The following is a 16,711-nucleotide window of genomic DNA, read 5'->3' on the forward strand; positions in this document are numbered from 1 at the left end:
TGCTACACTACTGCCTGGTGATAAACTGTTTGCTAATAATGCTTTATCGTTTGTTAGGCTTTCTGTTGACAACAGTCACAATCAAGCAAATTTCGTTACACTACTCCAAAAAAAAAAAGGGGGATTGAATAAATCAAATGAAAACAAATGAAATAGATAACAATGCTTAATGCAAAGAAAAGCCTAGAGTTAATTTTTAACTGATTCAATTTTTTATAAAATGTATTAAAAAAACACACACTCTCAACAATGAAGACAATTTAACTTTTTGGTTTTTAATAAGAATAGGATGCATTTTTTACATCAAGTTGTTGAAAATGACAATTTCATATGAAGGAATGACAACATACTAGATTATATATTTATACCAAAAAAATCATGAACAATAAAAATCTCATTTAAGTAGCAATCCAAATACAAAAATATTTACTTAGTACACTCTTTTTGTATTGGACAAATCTTTTCCTTTGTAGTTCAACATCAGTCATCCTTTTTTCCAAGGCCAAAATAGGGGAATACAGTATTAAGCAGTACATCCTCAACTGTCATGTTTAAAAGACGTTCTTCATATTCTGTTAGCACCGCTTTTGGTTTGGGGTTACTCCCTTCTTTCTTAGGCAATTTTTTACTGCTTTCATCAATTGCATTTTTATCATTCGATTCAATTCGGGGACCACTAGAACTGGAGGCAGTGGCGCCTGATGAAGATGCTCCACTTAATACACATTTTTCTTTCTCTACGAAAGTTTCAGCGCCAGAAACAGCATTTATAGACTCCTCAGATACTGATGGACTCAAAATACTGACAGCTCTGTTTGTGCTTTCCTCTTCAAGAAAGTTCTTGCTATTTGCTGTAGAACTATAATTCAGCTGGTTTTGACCAGCACTCTTTTCCTCATTGTCATCAGAAAGTGTTATTTCTGGAATTTTAGCATAATTGCAAGGCATGTTATTAGTTGAAATAAGTCCACTAAAGTTGGTTATAACCCCCATTTGATCCAATGCTTCGAAACAAAGCATATGAATTATATTCAGATTAATTCCTGGGTTGGAACTTTCGAAAGATGTGAGCCTAGGTCCCAAATCATTGCTTTGTAACCATTGATTTGTATCTGGATTTCTAACCCACGTTACAAAATGAGGAATGGGACCATGTTTATCTTGTAAAGTGATAACACCAGAAAGGTGATAAGTGCGCGCACCAACTTGGAAATCCATCTGTTCAAGAATCCCTTCTCCAGCACCATTCTCGAAGTGAAATAACAAACAGGGAGGCAGTGATTGATAGTGAAGGAACATTTTTTGGTCTGGAACTTTACATTCTGGACAAGCACATAAAGATACAGGATTAGAGCCATTGAAACTTTCCACCTTTGTTAAGGTTATCACTGACTTTTTATCGTTCCTTGTTCTCACAATTTTACAATTGTCGCATTTCATTCCGCGATTGAATGATGCGACAAAAAGATTCTGTGCTTTTACATCACTTCCAATCAAGTTCATTACAGCATTGAAAGCTGAGTCTGGCTTTCCATCCTTACATTTAAGCAATGGCTGCAAATATGCAAGAGCAAGTTCTTGCACAAATTTTACTCTGTTTGAAGCAACAGATAGTCTAAGCCCGTTCAAAGTTTTTGTAGGGGATAGTAGGTACATCATTATATCACGATAATGTTGCAGAATTTTTACCAGGACAGTATCATTTTTAGATTTTAAATTACAGTACAAAGTTTGACTGTTCAGCAACAAGGCTAATGCAGAATTTAACCAGCAGTTGTTTGATTTATTTTCAAACAAGATATAATATTGCAAATAAAATTTTTCGCCCATGTTTAAAGGCAGTTGAGTTACCTCTTTGATACATGATTCATCATCTACTTTACTCTCATTTAATTGTGAACTGGAAACTCGATCTTTGGCATCCATATCTTCTTATTCACCTTTCAACGGATGCACCTAAGCATAGAAAAATAAGAGCATTGTCAATAAAAAGACACAAAAATACTTATGCTTTAACTGAAAACAAAAAGTTTAACCTCTTGTTCTTGAAACATCTGACCAAAAAAGAGAGGGGGGGGGGGAATATCACCAGCACCATGCTAAACTAAGGAGTGTGTGGTACCTTTTAGGAGAACCATAATAGTGTTAAAAGCATTCTATTTAAGGACGCTTTCTACTTAGACGGTTTTTTGTGATCCCTTGAAAGTTTTTAAACAGAAAGCCAACTGTATTTTTGTAAAACTTTTTGCAATTTAAATTTGTTGTTATTTACATATCAATCAACAGTTTTGAAATAAAAAAAATGTTAACAACTTTCCTTCAAGTTGAAATTTTATGGTGTGTTCATGCATATTTTTGCAACCATTAATCCTACGTGCATTCTTCCACTTCCAACAATGAAACTGTTGAGTTAAGATATTGAAAATCAAGTGAAAAAATATGAAATCTAACTTTTTATACAGTCTCCAGGCATCTACAGTCACATTTAATCAAAGAATATCATCAGCATAAAACAAGACAAAATAATTCCAAATATTTTCAACCAAATTCAAGGAAATATTCTAGTGTTTCAATTCAAAATCCTAATGCATAGAAATGGGACTGAAAGAATATGAGATGGAAACATATCCCCTCCCTGTGAAAAAAACATTAATCGAGCCTTGATATAGTAAAAAAAAAAAACACAATAAATAATAAGTTTTCATTGCTTTTTAAAAACAGCTGCAGATGTTATATTGTGACAACAAAACACACTTTCAAAGCGTTTAAATTTGAGGGGGGAAAATCTATACACATGATTTATTGTCTGAGCACCTAAAAGATGGAAAAGTGTACATCCTGTTCACAGGCGGAAATTGAACGCATCAATTAGTTTTCAGGGATGCCGGCTTTTGTAGGTGTATATTAGCCTCTAAATTAAGCAGAGTCACATCGAAATGAGCAAAATATGTGCTATAAATTTTTACGTTTCACTGATGTTTCAATAGATTTGTCCTGCCTTCTACTAAAATCCTTGTTAGTTGCTATGTATGACTTTTGAAAACATGTAAACGACCACAAGTGCAAATTGGTATAAATCACAAATCGGCCGCACTAATAACAACTTTTCTGAGTTTGGATTTATTTTAATGCTTTGTTGTTTCTTTAAATATGAATATAGAAACCTGAGGGCTGTACACAAATTGAATTGTGTATTTTTTTTACTACATTCTATAACAAAAAAAATCGAAGCACCAAGAAGCAATCATTTGATTGCTTTGAAATTTTGTATGATGCATGAGTGTTTCAACCAGATATGCAAATGATTACAATTTGGTGTCCAATGAATGAATAGTTTAATCTCCAGAGCACCAAAACTGCCCATTCAGCAGATATATATAAAGAGCAGTTCTTCAACAGTTGTTAAAACTTTCCGTTTGATTGAGATTCAGATTACCTTTCAACTACTTAAAAATGCCTCGTTGCATGGTTCGTGCTCATTATGAGCAACTGATAGAGTTTTAAAGAGATCGTATGATTGGATTGAAAGAGGCTGGTTAGTCAAATCGGAGAATCGCTCGTCATTTGAGTTGAAGCGATGCGGCTCGAAGATGCTGGAAAACATGAATGGAAAATGGCGGAGTTCAGTGTCAAGATGGTAGCGGTCGACCTAGGGTCACAACAGATTGTGATGACAAAGTGATTGTCAGATCAGCTGTCACAGCGCTTTCTTCATCTCTATGAACCATCAGACGTTCAACCCAAACACAAGTGTCCATCATGACCATTTACAGATGGTTGGGACAACGAAATCTACCCTTGCGCCGACCATTACGCCACCTGCCACTGACGCCTACACACTGCCAAGCCCGATTACAGTGGTGCACAGCTCGATCAGGTTGAAATGGTGCCGACTGGGGACGTATAGTCTTTAGTGTAGAATCCCGCTTCCAACTGTAACATGAGGATCATCGAAGAAGTGTTTGGAGACACCCAGGGCAGAGGGAGGGGGGGGGGATCCTGGTTTCACTTTTGCATGCCACACTGGCCCTCAACAAGGCATTACGGTTTGGGGTGCTATTTTCTTTGACAACTGGACCCCTTTGGTTGTAATTAGAGGTACACTTACTGCACAGTGGCATGTCGACGACATCCTAAGACCTGTTTTACTGCTGCAGTACCCTTGGCTGGTTTTCAGCAGGACAATGCCAGATAACATACGGCACGTGTTGCTATGGACTGTCTGCAAGCTTGTCAAACTCTTCCGTGGCCTGCCAGATCGCCAGATCTCTCTCCCATCGAGCATGTCTGGGATATGATGGGATGGCGATTGCATCTGGCAAGGAATGTTGATATCCTCGTCTAACAATTGGAGAGAATTTGGGCCAGAAATACCGCAGGATACCCTCGGGGGGCTTTATCGGTGCAAGTCATGCGGTGCTTCAGCTTGTATCCAGGCTAGAGGCGGGTCAATACCTTATTGAACTTGTTACTGTAACTATGACATAAATTATTTAATTGTTCTGAGAATTTAATCATTTACTATTCTGTGCATTGTCTTCCTATCCACCAATTTTCGTCTCAATGGGATCACTCCTTCTTGGTGAGTCGATTTTTTTGTTATAGAGTATTTTTCCTCTTGAACTTTTAACATCTTAACTCTGCATATTAATTTTTGCAGTTGGAAGTATGCATTCATTACCAATGGTTGTGAAAATAGAGGTTCTACAGGTTATATGTCAACATGACAGGCTCACTGCAAATAACTCGTTTGTTTTCGAAACGCTATTTATCCAGCAGTATCACACACAGTGAGGAGGAAGATATGAAAACAACTGCAAACTCATCAAGATTTTCAATTGTGTTAACAAGTTGGCAATATGAGAGCAGTATTTTAAAATGGTAACAAAATTAGAGAAAATGGCTTTTTTTTTGTGGAATAAAATGCGTGATGTTTATTCATACTTGTATTCATTCACTTGTAGTGCTTTAGAGCCACATTAATGATCATCTTTATGTACCCCCTACTATAGAAAGCATTATAAGAACTCGAGGATAGCATCCATGCGGCAGTGATGACTATTAGAGTAACTCACACAACACATTTTGTAGGGTCCTCTTGGTAGCATATAAGCTACCCTTACTTACTGCTTGGACCAAGAGGCATTTCTAGTCCTCTGATTGGTTATTTCGAACATCAATCAATCACTCTTATGACATCAATGCACCTGTATTCCAACTCAAACACATTATTTCTAATTTATACTTTCTGCTGATTAGAAATATCTAAGAAGGTCTTCAACTGAATATTCAATATAGACAACAAAAATATCTTTCTTATTCCCAAGGAATTCAATGGACCATATTCACAGTTTAGCAACGGTCCCTTCAACTGTTCTTCAGCGGGCATTTTGACTCAAAATGCAGTGTCAGCAGTGCTATAAAAACTCGTTTTTTAAAATGAATATTGGACTGACATAATTACATTTCTATCTTTTTTTTTTTCTTTTACCTTTTTTTAAATAAAAATATAGTGGAAATCGCAGAAAAGTAAAAAAAAATATAAGTGCTTCCAAAATACGTTTTAAAGAGAAGAAGTTGATTTCAAAAATGTCATGACTAGTCACACCAGTAGTTATAAGTGTTTAAATATAGAAAGCGAAATTAAACAAAAATTTTACATTCAGGATGGCATGATATTCAGGAGGCATGACATTTAAAACAAAAGAAAGTGAAAAGTTATCGCTGAAAAGAATCATACCAGTTCTACATGTTGAAAGTTTTTTTCAACGGGGCCCGCAAACGCTTATATTTCAAACAAATAAAAATATATAAGGCTGGAAATTGAAAATTTCATTATGGTAAAACCCAAGCAATCAAATAATTTTGGAAAAGAAAAACTGATGGAGAGTTTCTCAAAACATTTAAATCAATAATTTAATCAAATAAAAAAGATAGAGATATTAACAAAAAAAAAAAAAAAAAGAGGAGGGAGAGGTCCTGAACTCGATTCCTTCAACTTATGCTATCAAACCTAGCCTCGAAGTGCAATTTTGAAACTTTGACTTTGAAAAAGTCTCCGAACCCTATGTCTTCTCCTATCACCATCCAAGATGGTTTAGAATATAATCATGTTTCCAATTAAGAATGAACAATAATCATATTTATGTATGAAAAAGGTTTTTCATTTTTTGCTTCCTTAGGTTCCTTTTAAGGATTTACATTGCCTTTCTGTTTAAATAGAGCTCCATTTCACTTGTAATCATCTGTACAAAAAATTGGCAAACATGGAAATTTGGCTTCTCCTGCACTTTTTGAACAGTCTGCAGTTTGCTTTAATTAAAGCTTCTAATTGACAGGTAAATAACATATAATTGCATCAGAATGTGCCAGTATCTATTTCATTATTATTTCATTAAAACAGTAGGATTGAAGTTGGGGTGCTAAAAAGAAAAGTCGATCATAAACGCCGCAACTGCAAAAAAGTCACTAACAAAAATTTAACTTTTAAAAACGCAGACTCCACAGCGTTCCTTCCAGAAATTACTGTAATCAGTCAATGAAAAGCTCAGGATCCGCTTGTTTCTTTGGCTTTTTAAAATTGAAACCAGGGGTTCGAAAATATCATGATATTTTCGAAAATATCAAAAGTATCCGATATTTCGATATATATCAGATATTTTGATTTATATTCGATATTTTCAATTAACACAAACTAAAGTCTTCAAAATAGTAAATGCATCTTCAAATCACTCTTAAATTTCTTACATTACAAATACAATATGTAGACTCAAAATTAAGGTTTCTTTCATTATTTATATTTAATGTGTCAGCTTACATTTTTATTAATTTTAACGGAGTTAATTTAGCATTAGCTGCTTTACTCATTTTTCTTTTGTTAGCTACTTTTACAGTTATATGACTCAGAAATAAATAATATACATTTGTCGGTGCACAATCATATTTTATTTTTTTCTGAGCAATGTTTAAAATTTAATTAGGCACTTTTAGTGTTAAAATTGGGTCATTCCATGCGAAATGAGCAAATCAGCTGTGGCTGACATGTCACAGATTTCAATGAAAATTTTTATTTAGGTAAACCATGCATATCTATGAGGGAATGCAAAGTATGGAAGTTTAAAAACTGTTTGTTGCTTTGTTATTGACATTAGAAGTTGATGCTTACGCTAAGCCTAAATTTTCAGAGTTCATTGCTGCCAGTTTGTGACTCAATAACTCCATAAGTTATAAACGTACACTTAAAAAATAAATATTTCCGCATTCTATAAACAAATCTCTATTGGGAAAAAGCAAAGTAAAATTTATTCATATTTTTTTTTGAATCTGAGATATTAACAAATATTGAAATATTGCCAATTTACTTCAGATTTCAAATCACTCTTCTAGCTCTTTTAATGAAAATATAAGAGTAAAAATGATTCAGATTGAAAAACTATCTGTAACTAACTATCTGCTCTAATTAAGTTATTGTTTATGAATTTCTTGATGACGAAATCGTACTTTAAAAAATCGAAAATTTCAGTTTTTCCTCTATTTTAGATGTTTTTTTGAAGATGAGGGAATGCTCTAAATTCACTCAAGTTTTTTTATGTAATATATTGAAGTGTCTTTTAGATGCTATTAAATTTTAATTATTGGTATCAGCATATTTTTGTTACTAGAGTAACTTGAACTTAGGCAAAATTTCATTAGTTAGTTCTTTTTATTGTAAGTTTAGCAAAACTAACCATTTCTTTCGTGTTTCATTTTCTCAAAAGCATGTTTATGAAGTATTTGCTAAAATGTACATTTTTTAAAAATCGAAATAAATGTTAGCTATACTTGCTTTTGCATCATTGAGTCTTTTATCTAGTGTTTTGAATTCTCGTAATTTCACATAAGGGTCAGTCCATACAGGTTTCATACAGTGTAAACTACTCATTCATGTTCAAATATTTCTAAGTTATAAAATTAAAATAATTATTTTGAAAATTACAATATGTTTTTTCAGTATAATGTATTATGTAGGGCACAATATATGTAATTTAAGAAGGTGCAATGAAGTTTTCACACTTTTAATTTCTGTTTTAGTGTGTGAATTGACTAGCAAAATTGCTCAATTTCAAAGACCTGTATCTTTTTTACAAATCAAATACAAAAAACAATATATATATAACATGTATAGTACTTGAATGGAATATTCAAAATTGCTCAATTTCAAAGACCTGTTTCTTTTTTACAAACCAAATACCAAAAACAATATGTATAACATGTATAGTACTTGAATGGAATATTCCATTGGCCAAGAAATTTTATTTTTAATTCCATCCCCTTTTGGTTTACAGGGGTCTAAAAATGTCATTTTTCCGATTTTTGAGGGGCTGTAATCTATAAAGGGCGCACAAACACACAGCAACAGTTACATATTCTTTTTAGCATGGTTCCAGTGATTAGTTTCTGCTGTATTTAATTTTGTGTTTCCGTCCCCTACGCGAGTTATCCCCCTTTGAAATAAGTAAAATTTTTACATTTGGTCTTGAACTAACCTGTTGCCATTATTTTAATTATTAACGTACAGCTACGTAACTCAGCATGTAAGACCATCAACTTATGCACTTTAACATCAAAGTGTTAAATTAACTGACATAAATATAATTCAAATAGATTTTGGCCAAAATGCAAAGGTCTAAAAGTCCCATTTTTGAATACGAAAATCACTTTTGATGACCTCCAAAAAATCAAAGTTGAAAGAAAAAATAAAAGAGGTTTTAAACATCTTTCATATGCAGCTTTTAGGGATATAAATTTCTAAAAAATTAAAAATGGTCGAGCGCAGCCATCCGTCGAACCTGTATAGATTGACCCATAAAACAGAAAGAAAATGCTATTTTTCTGAATTTTATTTTACGTTTTGAAATCAAAAACCAATTTCGAGTTTCTTCAAGCAAATAGTAGAAATACAGCTCTATATTCATGAAAAATTTTAAAGTTGTCTGAATTTTCCCTCATTTGAATTTTTGTGTGTACGTGAAGGGGAAAATCATCATTTTTCAAAATGTCACTAAGTTTAAAACTGATTTTGAAGACAAATGAGTTAAAATACAACTTCAAAAGTAAGGTATTTCTTTTATGATACTTAGCACATTATTGGGTATTAATTTCATCAAAGCTAATGCATTCCTTAAAGATTGAGATTAAAAAATAAAATGCTTAATTATGAGAAAATTGAAATATTTTCAGTTTTTGAGACTCGATTAAAAGTTAACTATAATAACTTTGAAAATTTTACTGATATCAGATTGATTACCCTACTCCATAGATTGCAAAAACATATAACTTTTATGTTTTCATTAAATAGTTAACAAGATACAAGCCTTCAAAGGTGCAACATTTAGCATTGATGAGAATGCTGTTCAATTTGACCAATTTTCAATCGCATACTGTAACTATTTAAATAAAAAATTTTAAGCAAAAATATTTTAGATATTTTTATATAGGCATAAAAGGAACATGTATACCAAATTTCATAAAAATCTGTTACCATGCGGCCACCACTTTTTTGCGAATTTTGCTCATTTCGCATGGAATGACCCAATTGTTAAATTACCAATAATTTTATGCATATAAAACACAAGAAAAAAAGGGAACTGATGTGATATACCCTACCCTTGGCGACTTTTTCCTGTTGGCGCCAAGAAAGCGTCGCCAAGAAAACGATGTATGACGACATATGTCATACATCGTTCCTAGCGATGCTTTTTTAGCGCCAACAGGAAAAAATCAGATAAAAAAACATGATCAAAGCACTTCAGAACACAATATATATAAAAACAACATAAAAGCACAACAAAAAACATCACGAATATATGCTTCAAAAATGTACAGGGCCGGGGTTTTTTGTAAACATATTAAAATACAATGAAATAAATTATTGCATTAATTACAAGTCGAAATTAATGCATTAATTTTTTTTTCATCATTTCTCCGGGATACGAGCCCTTGGTCTCATAGTACTTTCGTAATGAGACCTCGGCTCACCGGCCCTGCCTCGGTCTCATTACGAGAAAGTACTATGAGACCTCTGGCTCGCCAGGACCTCGCTCCGCTCGGTCCGTTATCCCTCCGACTGTTAATATACATTACAGTCGGAGTATGGTCACAGTTATGTATATTTTCATGACACCCAAGGGTGGCTCCTTCCGTTCAGTGTACAATAATGACACAGTTTTAAGTGTGAAATATGCACCATTATTGTGCAGATTTATTAATAAAATTCAGCATTTTTAAGAGTACAACCGAAAGAACTTTGAATTGTTAACATAAAATTCAGTACCTAAAGGAGGCACGTTAATAGAATGTCTAAATAATTCGTGGCATCGATAAGAATTAACTTTTAGAACAAAATAACCGTACTATTTCTGTAAAATTAATTTACATACAGTAAAAATAAAGTTAAAAACTACAAGAACCCCTCAAGGATTTGTAAAAACAAAGAATTTTGGAAGTGAGAGGTTTTTCTTGAATTCTAAAATAAAGAACTTACCTTTTTATATGGTATAAATATTCACACTCAGTCTAAAACAATACATCATATGACAATGGCACGTTACAGATACACACCACGTTGGAGTTAACTTTTAATTAACATTCAAGTTTGAAGAAACTGGCATTTTCTAATGTTTTTACTTCAAAACACAACTACTGAATTTAAACTAACACAAAATAAGCATTCCTGTAAGGTATATTGCACGAAACAACACCACGTATCTCTCCTGCGTGAAACCCAAACAACCCAAGTAAACAAGTTTGAACAGATCTGTAAGATCGCCTTCGGGTTGCTAAACACAGGTTAGTTTGGCCAGGGATGCCATGCATAAAAAATTATCACCTCATTGGCGAGAAAAATACTTTAATTTTGTGCAAAAAAATCGAATGTCGCTAAATGGGGGGGTATATCACATCTGTACCTAAAAAAGGAATTTATTACTTTGTTATATTAGTGATGTATTATACATTATAAAAATATAGTAAATAACTTTTTGGTTATTTTTAATAATAAATGAACAATGTTACTATGATTAACTTACTTTTGTTTTTAAAATACTATAGTTGAAAAAATAAATATTGAAAATATCAAAATATGATATTTTAAAAATAAATATCGGACATAAATCGTGATATATATCGGCGAACCCCGATTGAAACATGCAGAAAATTTTTGGTGCGGCATTGTAAAAATAAGAATCAATGCACAACTTGAAGGGCTTCCTAACCCCCACATTTCTTTGCCCCCCCCCCATTTTCTCCTGCACCAACCGCCTGTGATCTGGTCCACGCCAAGCTTGATCGGCGCCGTCGTGCAAATGTCTTTTGAGCACCTTTATGCAGTGGAGTTCGGGAAAAATCTAGCTAACACTTGGAGTGAGGTGTTGCAGTCAAATATAATGTGGGAAAAACTGGTTTGAAATTTAATTTATTTTAAAAAAGTGTTATTAAAATTTTGGAATACAGTGTACCTTTTTACTTCATATCTCAAAGTTATTTCAAGTTCAGTAGCTCATCTGATATGCTAATGCGTTTTGGAAAAAAAAATTCAAATAATAAAGTTAATGTGGCTCTAAATATCTCTCTTATTTCTAATTGATGAATAATTAAACTTTTATGCTTGTCAAAACATGACAACAAGGTACTGACTGTACAATCGGACCTCGATTTAACGAATTCAGCAGGACCGAAACTTGTATACGTTAAATCGGGGTTATTCGTAATGCAAAAAATGTATAAAAATTGCATTTACCTTATCTAAAAGTCTTAATATGCAGCTGCACATACATACTCATAATTACAAAATATACTCTTTTTATTCAGCATTCCGCGACTTATTACACACTAATTACATTGAAATTTTAAAGTACTGACTTTCGACTTTATGGAGAGAAGAAATTACTGTGTCAATTACAGCCTGTTGCATATGAGAGATGTTTTTAGTTTCCAGGCCGTATAAAGCATTAGAAAAAGTAGGTTTTCATAGGAGTTCAATTAGTGCTTTTTGCATCAGAATCTCTATTCATTAGTTTGCACCCTTGTCCATCAAAAATTGCTGATTCCACGAAAAGTCTTTTTATGCTTTGGACAAGATCGATATACCATTTGGAAAACAATCCAATATTTATAACTCAAACTAACAAAAAATATTTATTTCAGCCGTTAAAATAATTCGTTAATTCGGGGTTTATTATTCGGTAAATAGGGGTTTTTGCCTTCATTTTAGGTCGAGAAAAGGAAAAATTTCATTAAATCGTGAAAGTCATTAAATAGAGGTTCATTAGATCAGTGTCCAACTGTATTTATAAATTGAAGCATAATAATATAGAGGATATTCCACCTTAAAAACTGAAATTCAAATTTTTTTCTGCAAAAAGTGTACATAATTCTGAAGTACAGAATCATTAAAAGGCATTGAATTTAATATCTAAAACAAATACATCGTCGTCCAAAGCTCTTTTTTAAATTGAAGACACAAATGGTTGAAGAAAAGGGTGAGGGGGGGGGGGGTATTAATATTTAAAAGTTATTTTCTACAATATATAAATGTTAGGCACAAGTAAATATTATGCAAATACATATTTTTTTATTTTTAGGTATGATAGCATGAAGCAGTCGGATTACCACAAACAATAGTTAAAAATCACAAAAATACGTATTGCGCAAATAATAATACAACACATTCACCACAAGTAATGGCATAGCCAATGGTGGATCCAGTAAGTCCGGAACCTCCCCGAAATGAGTAAGAAACTTCAAAAATTAAAAATCTAATTTTTATAGATATAGTTTTCCTGCATATTACAAAAAAAACCCTTGAATTTAAGTGCATATAATTTTATATAATTCCTCTACTTCTTATATAAAGCAAGGATCAATCAAATTTGAAAACATACTTGTCCTCCTTTTTCCACAAAAAAAAAAAAAAAAAAAAAAACCGTAATGGTTTCACAAAAAAAAAAAAAAAAAAAAAAAAAAAAAAAATGAAGTTACAACTAAAGACAATTATTCCTCTTGGTAAGAAGAAACTTCAAAGTCAAAGCATGGTCTTGGAACGTCTGAAAAACATTTAAAAAATCAGAAATATTAGCTTCTTAAAGGATCTTTAGCAAAATCGGATATGAGGACAGCTGGTACTGGATAGGTTTTTATCGAAACTCCTCCGAAATGAAATCCTGGCTACGCCATGGATCACAAGAACCTAGTGGGGAATAGTTAAATTCTTTGTACTCAACCTTGTGTACTAGACATAACGAAATAGTATTCACAGTTCCACATTACGAAGAAAAATGTGGGCTTTAATTAGCATCATGTGTTTTCAGTGTAAAAGATTGCGTTTTTGAAAAGCATGTTTAGCAGGGGTTTCCATTCCCCTTAAGAGAAAGGGTGCACCCCTCTAAATATTGAGAAGACTATCCAAAAGTGAAAAATACCCATCAAACCCCCCCCTCCCCACTAAAAATTTCAATGACACAGTTTGCGCCATCACCCCTCCTAGGTGGGCACCCCTGTGTTTAGACACAAGGCAATAATTTTTCTTTTTAAAGGCAGCAAGACAGATGGCTTGTTTCAACGAGCAGTATAATTTCTTCTCCACCTTTTGATACAATGAAAAGTTCAACTTCATTTTTTTGGTCGGAGATTTTTTTCCTCCAATTGGAGCATTTTTGACTCTGGCGTACGCAGCACAACCTTGCACATAGGGACGGCACGGCCCTGCCTGTGATTAGGCATAAAGATTCTCACAACTACTTATATCTTACATTCTTACAATGTAGGTACACTTATTTTTGTGGCCATTCATTCATTCATTTCTTAAGAAAAAAAAAAGTAAAAATCAACCGTGACGTAGAAATTTGAAGGAAGATGGATAATTGAAGGCAGTTTCGAATCCTTTCCCGAATCAGAAAAATTGGCGGCACTGCTCAAGTTTAAACAAACATTCTTTAAAGGGCCTCGCCAGAATTCTCCGATTGGGCCCCGCATGTGCTAAGGCCGACTCTGACTGCAGCTAGAAAGACTAGGAATGATAATCAACAGACAAAAGGGATAACTTGAAACTGATTTTACAATCTCACTGGTTACAGCTAAGATTTGAAAAAAACTTGAAGAAATTTAAGAATTCCAGATTATAACAACAATCTACATACCCCTCAACCCCAGAATCCTTATGAGTTTCACAGTGCAATCTTTAGTGAAAATAATTTTCTCCCCTAACCTTCATTTTTCATGAGACAAAATCTAAAGTGGAAAAAAAACCTACAAATGTCTCAATAAAAAAGAAAAAAAAAACGATACATAGATTTTTTTGATATATAGAAACAATTTTTCTATGTAATGAACATAGAAATTTGGCTTTCGATGTATAGAAAATTTCGATATGTGGAAGTTCGATACATGGAGGTTCGCCTGTACTAACTCAAACTGAATAAATTCCACTTGCCTGAGCGTTTGCATTAATTGAATGATGGACAGGTGAGATTTTATTATCATGGATTTAAAAACAAATCAGTAACTGCTATAAAATTCGCAAAGAAATAGTTTCTGAATTATTTTATACAGGTTATGTGTTATGAAGCTATGATTTTCTTAATTAAGTACTACTTTATAGTTAAAATAAGAATTAATTTATAAAAACTCAAATAAGGTGTATCAGTTTATTTAATAATCTTGCCCTCGTGTTATAATCAATATTGGTTTAGTATTTAATTCGCTTGAAATGTTAAAGATATTTTACGTCCAGATTCAAAGCATATTAGTATTAGTGCATAATATTTGTTTGGATGATCCTAAAAAAAAAGTCATGAAAACTTTGGTATGAAAAATATATATGATGTTTTTTTGGGGGGGAGGGGGGCGCTATTCGATTTCTGGGCCCCCTCCAAAAGTTATTTTTGTATCTGTATTCAGTGAGTAAACTCTGGGTAACATGTCATCCATGTCAGTATCCTCATTAATTTCGTTCTTCCTTGTCACTCTAAAAGCTCTTCTTTGAGGGAACTCTCAAAATGTTGAGTTTAATAATAACCTAACTCCTGGAAAGAGTTCTGAAACCAATCACAAAAAAATGTCTCCAATGGATCAAGCTTGTTTACAAGCACGATAAAAGGCAGTTTAATGCATGTTGTCTGCAATCTTAGGAGTTAAGATTTTGAATGAATTTAAAATTTTATTTCTTTGCAATGCCGCACCAGCGCAAAATCGAAACTCACCCTCGTAAAATAAAATAATGGTGTCAAATCTTAAACCGCATAAAATGAGGGTCTACTATACTATAATTAGTGAAACAAATTTGAAGAAGATATTAAGCTGAAAACGTAGTATGAAATTAAGAATAGTAAAATGTATAGTATTATAAGTGCAATGCTAAATAGCTCAATATGTACAGATCCATTCGTTGGCCGAAGTTTCGTGGCCTAGTTCTAGTAAACTAAGAAAAATTGCAATAAAACGGAGACAACAAACTTTGAAAATTACGCGAAACTCTGGATAGGTTTATAGTTTAAAAATAATTCAAATGTCGAATTGAATTCGATATAAATAACTCACGATTCTCATGTGTGTCTTATTCTTCCTTTGCAGAATACTGCATCAAGAGGTGTTTCACAGCTAATATAGGTTTTACTACTCGTTGTTCCTTTGTTCGTTCCGTCTTCATCTGTTTCAAAAAAGTTTCATGTTCTGCATGTTCCTACGGTTCCTACAGGGCGAACCGGCTCCTTATTCCTATTGGCCAAAGGTTAATTATCACGTGACTATGCAAAAGCCATTCATACAGCTCTGAGGTATGGTTGCCGATCTTGGAAACTAATCACGTTTTAAATAGTCCATTTCGCGAAGAAAAGAAAACTTTGTTGACATTACAAACTTTTTCGATTCCGAGTCACAACTGACTACAACTGTATTTATGTCGAGGACTGCATACTAAGTGCCTTGCCTCCATTATTTTTTTTTATACCGATAGATAGCAGCACCATCACCAGATCGAACAGTTAATGAGAATTTAGAACTAGACCAGAAGCTAATATCTACCTGGTGCTAGCGCCCCAGAGGTATCGTTTCACTTGGAGGACATTGAGACCACGAGCATATTTAACGTCGCCCAGTCCCCTTTAATGACGACGGTGGATCTTCGACCATCGAGGTTCGAACTCAGAACCCTCCGGCCCCGAATCTGACACTCTAGCGATCGGGCTACCACGGCCCTTAGAAACTTTTTCCTACACGATTTAAAAATCAGTTGAGGATTTAAATTGTTTATTTGAATATTTAGCACTTTAATACTAGCACTGAGACAAGTCATATCGTTCATAATGGGATTTCTTCCGAAAATGTAAAAGTATTTTTTTAAAAATAATTTGACAAAGTTTAATATTTTTTAACAATTTTTAAAACAAGGTGATATTTCATTGTTTACGCTTCTGCATATGGCATCAAAAATGATGAAATGCCATCCACTAATGCCATTAGCAGAGCGCAATATTTAATTCGCATCTCTACTCACGTGTACTGGCAACATGGTTGACAGGAAGCGTAGAGCGCAATATTTAATTCACTTCTTGATTATGGAAACGTGGAAACGCGGTAGACACCAAGCGTAAACATTCAGTGCGCCTCACAGTGGAGTATTTGACTGAAAATCCTGGCCAAAAGTCCAAAATTAAAAATTTACCCGATTTTTATGAAA

General features: G+C 33.4%; 1 protein-coding gene across 1 annotated transcript; it reads right to left on the bottom strand.

Annotated features, from left to right (window-relative positions):
- Positions 1-277: 277 nt before the first annotated feature.
- On the bottom strand, positions 278-15,687 carry LOC129231692 (uncharacterized). Its single transcript, XM_054866057.1, has 2 exons — positions 15,574-15,687; positions 278-1,956 (listed from the first exon to the last, which is right to left on the bottom strand). The coding sequence occupies exon 2, from the start codon at positions 1,924-1,926 to the stop codon at positions 481-483; it is 1,446 nt and encodes a 481-aa protein (XP_054722032.1). The 5' UTR covers positions 1,927-1,956; positions 15,574-15,687; the 3' UTR covers positions 278-480.
- Between the last annotated feature and the right edge of the window lie 1,024 nt (positions 15,688-16,711).

The sequence above is a fragment of the Uloborus diversus genome, chromosome 10 (assembly GCF_026930045.1).
Source record: "Uloborus diversus isolate 005 chromosome 10, Udiv.v.3.1, whole genome shotgun sequence".
Classification (NCBI taxonomy): Eukaryota; Metazoa; Arthropoda; class Arachnida; order Araneae; family Uloboridae; genus Uloborus; species Uloborus diversus.